The following is a 12,769-nucleotide window of genomic DNA, read 5'->3' as shown; positions in this document are numbered from 1 at the left end:
ACTGGGTTAGTTCGAGCTGTTTAATCTTACTCCAACGTCATTTGATTTTTATGAATGAGTTACCACAGAATATTAGCATTCTACAAGAAAATACATGAAAATTATAATAACGGATTTGTTGAAAGAAATAAAATTCAGATAATCCAACCTGTCCGAAAATGTTATAATTATAAATCTCGTCATCAATATGACAGAAAATTTAGTATTTGTCCTTTAACTTCACATGCTTCAAGTCACCATTTGAAACGTAAACCAATAATCATAAAAATAACAACCAACCAAATTGATATCAGACGTTATTGCAAGTCTATTTACTCTTAAATTCATATACTTCTCATAGTTATAAAGTAAGAGCCACTGGTGATGAAACATTACATGTTGTTTACAGTAATTTGTATTAACTTACTGTAGGCTTTGAGAGTTGACAATAATTAATCTTATCTGCCTCTGCTGGGAAATCAACATTTGTCTGAAAAGAAAACGTTTACTTACTATTATATTAAGACTTGTTCAAAATAATTATAAGTCTTATTGTAATGTTATATTTTGATTAACAAATCTAATTAGGATGCTAGTTTGTCATTTTAAGGCATCGTGAAGAATTTTCTACTGTATGTTTAAACTATATTAGATTCATTAAGTGCGATATACGTTTACATGTTTCAATTTACAAAAATGTTAGTAAAAACCTCCTAGTTGGAAGCCAGCTTCAAAGTATTCCGTGACCTAGCAGTTATTCTCTGTTTTCCGTAATAACATTTTGGGTAAATTAATCATATTACATTTTCTAATACTTACAGAATTCACTGGATATGCAACATTTGATAGTTCTGTTATGGTTAGTTTGTTCCTAAAACAGATACATAAGAAATGACCAAGATACATTCATGTCAAGGATGTCACAATACAAGAATAAAGGTAAATGATCTTGATCTATTAGGATAAACATGACCTATTTAATCTGTAAAAATATTCATTATCCTCTCGCAAGTTCCAAGACAGAAGCCTGTAATCCAATGGTTGTCGTTTACTGCAGCTAATCATATTTGTTATTCATTACATATGAATTGTACTTAAATCAAGTAAAAAAAAAGAGACACTTTCTCAATGCAACAAACGACAACCACAGACAGGGTCATTTTTGGGACAGGCATCAAATGAGGCGAGTGAAAATACATTTTGATAGTCTTAACTTTCCTTGCTATATGTATAAGTGAATTAACTAAAGGTTAATAAGAAATATAAAACATAAATCCTTACAGAAAATTATCTTTATCAAGTATGTATAATAGAAAAAAGAAAATAACAAAACATGCCAAACTCCGAGGGAAAAAAACACCGGAAAGTCCCTATAAATTAAATTACAAAATCAAAAGCCCAAACAATCAAACGGATGGACAACAACTGTCATATAACTGACTTGGTACATGCATTTTCTTATGTAGAAAATGATGGATTAAACCTGGATTAAATATGTAATCAAAGATATCCAACAAACAAATCAATATAACACAATTCCCTTAAAAACGCTCGTAGTTAAATGAATGTATTGAGAGTCATGAATATGCATTAGAAAAAAAGTTAGTTTCTTGTTTGCTTTTTTAATGCCTTATTGTTTACGGTCCTTTCTATTGTTAAATTGTGACCAATACATTATATTTTACGGAAATGATGTTCTCCGTATCTTTGACTTATCTAACAAAGTTATTTTAAAATACTTGTTATGTCTTTTTAAACCTTTATACAAACAAGAATACAATACTAACGCTGATTATACATAACTAAATGAAATGACGTGCGAAATCATTATATATTTTTTTGTAAAAGTGTCCTGATAGATATCCGCCATGTCATCAAAGAATTCAATCCTTACGTTCACGTTTTGAAAGATATCATTGACAATAGTTTACCTAGATTAAAATATGTTTACGTCAAAGTATTTGCCACTTTTTTGTTATTTAGTACTATGGTTTTTAGATAAACATAAATATAGTGAACAATTTTTTTTTAACTGATTTGAATAGTGTTGTACTGTTATACCACTGTCCAAAGTTAGACGGAAAGTTAAGATTCCACTATCATGTTTAGCCCCGCCACATTCTGTATGTATGTGCCTGTCCAAAGTCAGGAGCCTGTAATTTAGTGGTTGTCGTTTGTTTTTGTGTAACATATTTGTTATTCATTCATTTTTGTCGTCCATAAATTAGGCCGTAAGTCTTCTAATTTGAATTGTTTTTCAATAACATTTCAGGTCCTTTTATAGCTGACTATGCGGTATGGGCTTTGCTCATTGTTGAAAGCCGTACGGTGACCATAGTTGTAAACTTCTGTGTCATTTGGTCTCTTGTGGAGAGTAGTCTCATTGGCAAGCATACCTCATCTTCTTTTTTATATATGTAGAATAAGTCGAATTAAAACAAAATGCAAACTCTAGAGCTTCCACGAAATATCTAACAAGTCTATGTTCACTAACAGTAACGACATTTATCAGTGTATTACGTTCAGAGGGGTTGGTTGTTCGTCGTTTAACACTGTGTGGTATGTTGTAATTTCAATTTATATGATAAATAAGTCTGACTATTCCTTTTTATTTATGACATATCGTAACACATACAGGTCGCTCTTTTGCTTTATTCTTTGACATATAACACCAATATATGATATGTTACATTGATATACAGAGTACCATATTTTAACTTACATTTGTCCTACAAACAGCTTCTGTAACTCCGAATCAATCAAAATGTATCTGTTGTACGTAGCATCCGTTGATGTAAGCAATGCTGCATTGAGTAAATAAAATAATGTTATTTTATCGTATGCCCTTCTATATGAAAGTTCGTCGTTGGAAAAATAAGTGATGAGCCTAGTTCAAAGTGACAGTTTTAGTGCACAATCCCATAATATGCCCTGGGCTAATAAATACTCATCTTCATCATTACAATCATGACTCGCTTTATCAAATTAAAGTTTTAGTGTTTTGAAATGTGCACAAAAAAGAGCACTTTCATGATGCTTCAATAACAAGAAAGTCCCTTTCTACTCAATGGGGGAAACGGCTTGGCATACATGTTAACCGTTTGAATAGAAAAAAATATATGTATAAGTCTGAAAATTACACACAACAGTGTTATAATTATATGTGTATGCCGACAAACGTTTGTCCCTCAACGGGTCTCGAACTCACATATTTGACACATTATACAAGAGAGGCTGATGATACCAAATACAAACCAAATTAAACCAAAAATGCATGGTTTGAAAAAAAGAAAAGACCAACAGTCATACAACAGTTCACAAAACACAACATACAAAACCATTAAATGGGCATCAATAACCCCATTTGACTATAATATTTAAGTGTGTCAATAGCACTATATAGGCCTGACATAAATAACTTACAATACCTGGAAATGTCAGGTAATATGTTGTGGTTCCTGAGCAGTTGTATAATCCCTCATCACCTAACTGTGCGTTTACAATTCTTAAATCTGATTGTCCTTTACTTTGGTTTCCAGTTATGAATAATCGATTTCTCAGATCATCAGGTAAAAGTTTGTTGATATATCCTGACTCTGCATATAATGTACCTCCTTCGAATGGCCCTCTCCACTCATGTATTGCTCCTTCTTGAGAAGCTATAATACATTCTAACAACACGGAAGTCCCTTGAATTTCATATCTTGGTATTATGCTACAAACAGTGTAACCTAAAATAAAGAATATTTTTATTTCAGAGCATTAGGGTTTTCCAACTAAAATCTAAAAGCTTGTCATTTCGCTGAATCATGTTTCACTGATTAATTATTTGTTTTCAAAACTAATATAATTAAGATATCACAGTTTATTTAAATTCCATAGAATAATAAACTGGCATTTGGTGATTGTAATATTATTATTTAAATAAATAAAGAGTTGGTAAAGAGGCATTTGCTGTCAAATTCATGTTCACCGATTTTACTAAAACATTCATTTGATTTATAACATACTTAAACTATATCCAAATTATAAAAGAAGTCTAAATTAAAAATTCTCTATGCATAAGATCGATTAAATGTATCAGCATTTCGTGTGTACTTTAGACAGACCCCATCCAATATACCATTGAGGTGACTTCTGAAGACTGCCGACTGTATTAGCATACATATAAGTATACATAGCGAACTCATACAATTGGTTCTGTTACTAGGTCTGCTTGATTTCATTTTAAAAACATATGTTAATCATCATTTTAACTGAATACAAAATAAGTTTTTATGGATCGAATCAGTCACTAAAATAGTTTACACTTGTTTCACTTTAAATCTTGAAATTCTTTTCCTTTCAATGAATGAACACTTCCAAGCCATGCGAAGCCCATTTCTAGATAAGGGTTTACGTTGAAGGTACCCTGAATTCGGATTAAATGTGGTATAATTATTCACTTGCAAGTGAATGATTTAGCAGCGATGTTTCTTAGCTTATTTTGATGGTTTTAAAAAATAACAAACATATATGTGAAAGTGTTTGTAATTTCAAATAACAGAAGAAATCATATATCTCTCTATTAGATGGCTTAGCGTAAATCTTTTAAAACCTTGAAAATGATCAATGACGAGTAATCGTTCCATAATACTTGACAAGCCAATCAAATTATCACAAGGTTCGTATCATTTTCTGGTTTAACACTTCCTACAGTAGTGTCATCATGATTATATGAAAAATATTTCTTCGTGCAAGATATCGGACAAATTTTTACTTCCAAATCGCTAGTTTTATATTATCCGGTAATTCATGTCTGTCAAATTTTAACAAGTTTGGTGCAAAAATGTATTTTATACTCCTAAAGTTAAACTTCTTGTGCAAAAATCAGCTAAACGTTTAAATTAAATAAAGCGGTAAATTCGCTCTGTAAGTCCAACTGAAAAAAAATGAGTTCCGCGTTATGACGTTGCAGTAAGGTGTCAAGGAAAAACTTAAAGTTGTGATCTTTAAATTTACGACTTTTTTTTATTTTACGATTTTGGACTACGAGCGAAATATAGATGAAATGACATAGCAATTGAAAAATCCGTGCTACATCCTACAAATAATAGCAATTCTGTTTTTTATCCGCACTTTATGTACAAAAATGTTATTGGCTTTGTTTTGTGTAAGAATTTTTATTTCAGATTACTGAGTTGTTTTGAATCAACCAATTATATAAGCTATGACAAACTGTTTCTCATTTTGTGATGTTTTGCTGTTTCGCCACTGTCCCATGTAAGTGGAGCGTTTCAGCCCATACAGACGTTTTTAACCAAGTCATCTATGATAAAAAAAAAACTGGCACTTTTAAAGTTAAAATGCCAGCTGTTTTTTTATGTTTGGGTTTTAGTCCTTTTGAACGACGATAATAAATTTCATAAAAATATTTTTTGTTTATTTTGTATTACTGATATTTAAGTCTCTTTAGTGTCTCTGTATCTTCTTTTTTTTTTAGTTTTCCTTCAAAATACAAATGAGGGTAAACTAAATCCTCATTCAAGGACAATCGCTCCTATGAAGAGAGACAATCTACTCATTTATATTTATATTGGTAAAATTTTACTTATTAATTTATATTGCCTTGCTGGTCAATTTTGTGATTTTAAAGTCATAAGAAACCTCAAATTAGAAAAAAATCATCATTATACAAATTATGTACATATACTTTTTTCTGAGGAAAATTCTTTAATTTGTCCACATTTAGAAGAAATTTACTTTTTTTTAATTGCTTGCTTCCGGGAAGCAATTCGCCGACCTATTTTTCGTATGCATAGTGACCTGAGTGTAGCCCTCCTCGTAAAATTCCGGTGATCGCAATACGTATATGGTCTGACATTAAAATAAACAATTATCTGATTGTACATGTTAAACACGTGCTCAATATCCATGCTTTTTGTTATGTGTTTACAATAAGGTAAAAATCGGTAAACTTCGGCTTTAACACATGGCATTTAATGAGCAGCCATATTTTTTAAAATCATTACAGACAGAGAGAAAAAAAATGACGATTATACGATATATTTGCGTAAAAAATGAGAAAATCGTGCACAGAGTTCTAAGTTTATGGTATATACATGTATTGGTTCAAGAATTGGATAAACATTATTTTTCACCACTCACTGGTTTCATATGACTTCAAGTATTATAACTTAAATCATAAGGTATAACAGAATAAAAAAAAATCTCTCTACATATCTCTCATAATAATTTTCATGATAATAAGCAAAAATGAAAAAAAATGGTTAAATTTGTCAGCTATGGGCAACAACTCCTATCAGAATTTGTCTTAAAGTTTTGACGTTTATGGACAATTGGAAGAGCTAATTATTTTCCTTTCAGATTTTCTCTTTTATAATGGTTAAATAAAATACACAAAACTTGTATTTTACCACTTTGTACTATTTTAGCCATGTCGGTCACGACGATCACGTTGACTTGCTGGCGGGATCATCGGACACATTTTTCTAAAACTAAATAAATTAAGGATGATTGAAGCTAAGTTTGATTAAATACATCTCAGTTGTTTCAGAGAAGAGTTTTGTAAAAGATAACAAAAATTAACAAAAATATTAAAAAATGACTATCAAGGGCATCTCAGTACCAGAATCTATGACAAACGAGACGATTTTAATTTTGAAATCATAAATTTCCCCCACCTTAGTAGCAATATACCAACTTCACCTGCATATGGGATATATATTTCCCAACTTATTCGATATTCAAGAGCTTGCAGCTCCTACTCAGACTTTGTATACGTCATCAGTGTCTGAGTAGAAAGTTGATGAAACAGGGGTATGTCAAAGAACGTCTCGTTCTTTTTCTAAAAAAGTTCATCGGAAGGTACCAAGACCTTGTTGATAAATATTCCGTATCAACTTCTCAAATAATACACGATGGTCTTGATGTATAGATTCTTCGTACTGATGTTGTTTATCATCTTAACAACGTGTTTTATAGTTCTTTCATTTGTCTTTGTTCTATTATTAATATTACTTTTACTGTTAAATGGTTTCATGTGATATCCGTTTCACGTGGCTCGGTACTTATACATCTCGTCAATGTGTTTGTATTGGCTTTCATTTTTTTGTGGTTTGTTTTGTATTTGCGACTTTTTGTATTTCTTTTGTTCTTATAACGTGACTCTGTACTTTAAAAGATCCCGTCAGTATGATATTGTTCTATTATATGTCATTATGATATATTTCTATTATGAATTATAATATACGTTGAACCACAAACGTCAAAATCATTCAATCGCGTAGTGGTATTAACTATTTTTGGATTCTTATAAATTCTATATATAACTTTTGGACTAGTTTAAATCTCGGTCTATTTCTTAAATTTATTCTTACATACTTTTGATTTTTTAACCCTGTATGCTAACATTCCCATGAAAATTTTAAAATTGTTTGTACGTACATTGAACGACAAATTTATGTGACGTATAAAATTTTCTGACGTCAAACACTCAATAAATGTGTTCGTAGATGGTAGATGTTTTTGTGTTCTGTTAAATTGTTCCTTTTAAAATTGTTAAACGATGATGACTGATGTACCCATATTTTGACTATTATATTTATTGTGTCTGTTTATTTAACGCATCAATGTAAAAATATCGGAAATTGATGAGACTGTCATTACAAAAGTGAGAGTGTTAGCGCTATAGAACCAGGTTTAATCCACCATTTTCTACATTTGAAAATGCCTGTACCAAGTCAGGAATATGACAGTTCTTGTCCATTCGTTTTTGATGCGTTTTGTTATTTGATTTTGCCATGTGATTATGGACTTTCCCAATTGATCTTCCTCTAAGTTCAGTATTTTTGTGATTTTACTTTTTATGTATGGAGGGGTATTTGCAAAATACCAGTCAAGGGACTGTGAAATTTCCCGAGCCGCCAAAATCAGTTTAATTACACCGAATATATTTTGATTGAAACTGTCGGTACAGGGGGGTCATTGTTATTCTATCATTAAATCGTTAATTTGTATACACGTTTTTTCCCCTTTATTTGTATATCTCTGATATTTTTGTTTCAAGTTTTCGGTTTAACTCAATCAGTAGTGGTTAACCATGTTGTTTTAATAATCTAGATAAAGTGAGAAAGGTTTATAATATTTTGGTGACAAGAGACTCACTAGGGTAAAACCGGAATACTCAAAAAGCCAAATACCACGACAGAGAGGGGAAATTGAAGCAATTTCACCGCCAGTGGTGAAAAACGGGCAAATTCGTTCGAAATGAGGAAAAATGTTCGAATATGCCAAAAATACACTGGCTAACAACCAATCAAATTCCGGCATTCTTAAATAAGTTGTAATTATGCATATAATAACCAGAAACCGCAACATTTTCTTAAAATTACCAAATTCAACTGCGGGTTGTCTGGTTTGTCTGAACATTTAAAGGCAGATATATCGTACCTAATGAACATTTATAACACTTGTCAGATTGCTCTAAATTATTTAGTTAAAGAGATATAAGGCAAAATATGCATTTACTCATATGTTTTATCTTTAGTCATGTCGGCCATGTTAGTTCGCAGATGTGGTCATCGAACATATTTCTTAAACTAAATATCATAGTGATAATTGTGATAGTGATAAAAGTTTGATTAAATTTGTCTGAGTAGTTTCAGAGGAAAAAATTTGTGTAAAAGATTACAAAAATTTACCAAAAAAATGTAAAAAAAATGTTTATAAAGAGAAATAACTCCGTAAGGGGTCAATTGATCATTATCGTTGTGTAGAATTTCATGTATATGTAGATTGTACTTTGCTATACATTATTATTGTTCGCAGTTAATCTCCATCTATGATAATATCGACGACAATGAAAAAAAAAAGGCAAAAAGTTCTTAAAATGACCAATAGAAGGGCAGCAACCCATGGAAGGGTTGTCTGATTTATGTGAAAATATCAAGACAGATAGACCTTAACCTGATAAACGAATTTAACCCCATATCAGATTTGTTCTAATGTTTTGGATATCAGAGGTATAATGCAAAATCTTCACTTTACCTCTGTGTTCTATTGTTAGAAATGGCAGAAATAATGATGAGCAGGCTGGCTATATCATTGACAAATTTGTTAAACTAGATACCGCAATGATGATTGTGGCCAACTTAAGTTAACTTTGGTCCAGTAGTTTCAGAGGAGAAGTTTTTTGTTAAAATTAAAGACGACGACAAACGACAGTCGCCAAGTGATGAGCACAGATTGTAGGCTAGGTGAGCTAAAAATGTGAAATATGGAAGAACACATGTTGAACGGTACAAAATTGGCATATAACTTCCTTTGTTCTATGTCATCAATCATTGAAGCTTTAAAAAAACACATTCTGTTTGTAAACACTGTTTTATAGACAGGTGGTTTTATAGAAACTTTCTCTTATGAATGTTATAGTGAAAGTTTTTGAATTATATTTCATCGCTTGAAAACTCGGCATCGTTACACCCATGTCATTTGGTATTGAGTAGCAAGTTGTCTCATTAGGAAGAATAAAACATCTCCTTATATTTATATGTCTATCTAGCTGTTTTGTTTGGAATTTACCCTTTCTTCAACAACAACTCAAATGATTAAATGTTTTAACAGTACTAGTTCTGTCAGCTTGTTGTTCTGTTGTTTTTCTTGCGTTGCTGTAATTCCCACAGTTTTGGCTTGTGACACGGATTTGATTCAGATGAATTCAATTGTTATGACTATTGAAATGCGGTATACTACGTTGGATATTCATCAACAGATAAATATTTACAGTATATCTCGTTTGATCAATTTGGAGTAAAGATTATAACTTTAAATCAATTAAAATTAATCATCTTTTTTATACTATTACGACAAAGATTTAACATTGGCTATCGAACAACTTGTACGTTACGGTTTGATGTGTATCCCTCAGATTTAATTTGTTACCCGGATTTGTTTTTTTATCAATCGATTCATTAATTTCGAAGAGCGTTACATATACTACTGTTGTCTTTATTTATCAGTAAATCAGTTTGATACAGTAAGTAAGATAAACACAAACATGTTTTTTTTTGGTTTATATTCAATGTGCATTTATTCCGTCACATTGAATGAATATATCCGCAGTAGAAATATATAGAAGCAAGAGATAAAATACAGAAACATAAGAAACTACGTAGATGTTATACTCTATCATTATAGTTTGTTTGAAAAAGTTTTGTGTTCTTTAGTTTAATTTAAGTTTATACTTGTATACATAAAGCTTCATGTGAAAATCCATTTTAAATGTAATAAGAGTATTGAGATACAATATTGTGGAGGAATACTTTGTATTAAAGAGTCACTCTTTATAAGATTTGTATTTTTATAATGCATGCACCCTTATGTGACAATTTGTGTTCACAATAATAACTACTTACCTAAAATTGTTAAGCAGGAGACAGTAAATTTCAACATTGCACTGAAAAATAACAAAAATAAAGGCACGTTAAAACATCACATAATTATACATTTATTGGAAATACTAATTAACTGGAATACGACCGATATTAACAAATCCGGTATTGCAATATATATCTATGCAGTAATATGATAGGTGTATCAGTGTTGCGTAGTTTTACTATTACAATCTAAAAACTGTATAAATTTATATTTGATATCATACAATCAATAAACAGCCGTTCGTAAACAGATCAATAAGAATGAATGGATCAACAGAATATCAATTACATCCTTTGATAACTTAGATGTAATAGCTGTAATTTACTTAAAAGTAATATCACAAAATACTGAACTCCGAGGAAAATTTAAAACGGAAAGTGTCTAATATAAAGGTATAATTAAATGATAAAACACATCAAACGAATGTACAATTTCAACTGTCATATTCCTAACTTGGTACAGGCATTTGCAAATGTAAAAAATGGTGAATTGAACCTAGTTTTATAGAGCTAAACCTCTCACTTGTATGACAGTTGCATCGTTTCATTATATTTACAACAATGCGTGCACAAAACAGACATAAAAGGTATATTGTAAAAATAGGGGTTTGCCAGTTATAACAAAAACAAACAAATATTTAACATATAAGCACAAAAATCTATCAAATATAACAACCACATTCATTGATTACTTATATATGTATTTTATATCAACCCATAAAAGATTCACATATTTGAAGTCCTGTGACTGATTGATGAGGTTCACATTAACCCTAGTGTTGATTCGCGTTTGACGTTAGAATGTTTCACAATTGAACAAAAAAAAATTAAATGTTTGTTTATGTCTCATAACATCTAGAAATTGACAATGAGGGTCGATTGAAAACAAAACTTTACGACAAAAGAGATGATTTCAGCTTTCCAATTGTGAACTTTCCATTTCTAAGTAGCAACATTCCAGCAGCACCTGCATACGAGGTATATATCTGCCAATTGATACAATATTCCCGTGCTTGCATTTGCTATCTTGATTATCTTGATAAAGGGTTGCTGCTCACAAGGAATCTATTAAAACAAGAGTTCCAAATGGTGAAGTTGAAATCATCCCTTCGTAAATTTTACCGACGCCATCACGAGTTGGTTGACCGTTATGGAATAACCGTTTCACAAATGATATCGGATATGTTCCTTATGTCGTAACCACAATCCCCTTCCCTTTCATGAATGTGACCTACCGAATTAGACTATTTACCGGATTTGTTATCACATAAGCAACACGACAAGTGCCACATGTGGAGCAGGATCTGCTTACCCTTCCAGAGCACCCGAGATCGCCACTAGTTTTTTGGTGAGGTTCGTGTTGTTTATTCTTTAGTTTTCTATGTCGTGGCATGTGTGCTGTTGTTTGTTTGTCTTTTTCATTTTTAGCCATGGCGTTGTCAGGTTTTTTTTAGATTTATGAGTTTGACTGTCCCTTTGGTATCTTTCGTCCCTCTTTTATAGTTAATGCCCCTTAGATGCGTGCTATTGACATTATTTATATCAGTATATTCATGTATATAATAAAGGGAATGGTGTCAAATGCAACAGCTCAGTCTATCAGAAGGAAAAATATTTCTTAAGTTCATCAACTCTAAACAAGTATCGATGATAAAAAATGTTTAAAGTTACGACGTATAGAAAAAGGTGGTTTTTAAACTGCATCACTGATACTCAACGACATAACATTTACAGTTGAGTACACAAAACTGGAGAAAAGAAGAGGGGAGGGGATTTATTTGAAGGTAAAGTATTTAATCAGTTAGGAAACTATAATTTTCTTATATTTTACTATACAAGCTAGGGATGCCCCAGAAATTTCTATAAATAACACCACATGGACAAAATACTTCCAAGATTTAAATTTTATATCTGATACTGATAAATCAAAAATAAATCTATTAAATAACATGCTTGTTGATTTAGAAAAAGAGAACATGTCAAATGTATTAGATTATAAAGTGACTAATCAGGAAATATTTAAAGCAATTACCAACTTTAAACCTGGAAAGGCATGTGGTCTGGACCTGATACTAAATGACATGCTTAAAGCTGGACAAACAGCCCTTATAGGCTGCATTAATAAACGTTTTAATTTAATATTTGCTCATAGTACTTATCCAAAGCTATGGTGTGAAGGATACTGTATACCTATGCATAAATCAGGAGATATAAATAACCCTGAAAATTACAGAGGTATAGCTATAAATTCTTGTATTGGAAAGTTATTTAATGTTGTGTTAAATACAAGACTTTCTAAACATTTAGATGAGAGAAATATTTTGGCTGATTGCCAAGCTGGCTTCAGAAATAAA

General features: G+C 31.1%; 1 protein-coding gene across 1 annotated transcript in view; it reads right to left on the bottom strand.

Moving 5' to 3' along the window:
• LOC139519179 (semaphorin-2A-like) overlaps positions 1 to 12,769 on the bottom strand; it is a 69,200-nt gene that overhangs the window by 35,720 nt on the left and 20,711 nt on the right. Inside the window, exons 3-7 of the mRNA XM_071311043.1 lie at positions 10,395 to 10,435; positions 3,408 to 3,710; positions 2,702 to 2,783; positions 799 to 850; positions 407 to 469 (exon numbers count right to left, since the gene is read on the bottom strand). Of these exons, the coding sequence (XP_071167144.1) occupies positions 407 to 469; positions 799 to 850; positions 2,702 to 2,783; positions 3,408 to 3,710; positions 10,395 to 10,431 (537 nt within the window). The 5' untranslated portion in view covers positions 10,432 to 10,435. The remainder of the gene's footprint in view (positions 1 to 406; positions 470 to 798; positions 851 to 2,701; positions 2,784 to 3,407; positions 3,711 to 10,394; positions 10,436 to 12,769) is intronic.

The sequence above is a fragment of the Mytilus edulis genome, chromosome 4 (assembly GCF_963676685.1).
Source record: "Mytilus edulis chromosome 4, xbMytEdul2.2, whole genome shotgun sequence".
Classification (NCBI taxonomy): Eukaryota; Metazoa; Mollusca; class Bivalvia; order Mytilida; family Mytilidae; genus Mytilus; species Mytilus edulis.
This window is presented reverse-complemented; position numbering and strand designations above follow the sequence as displayed.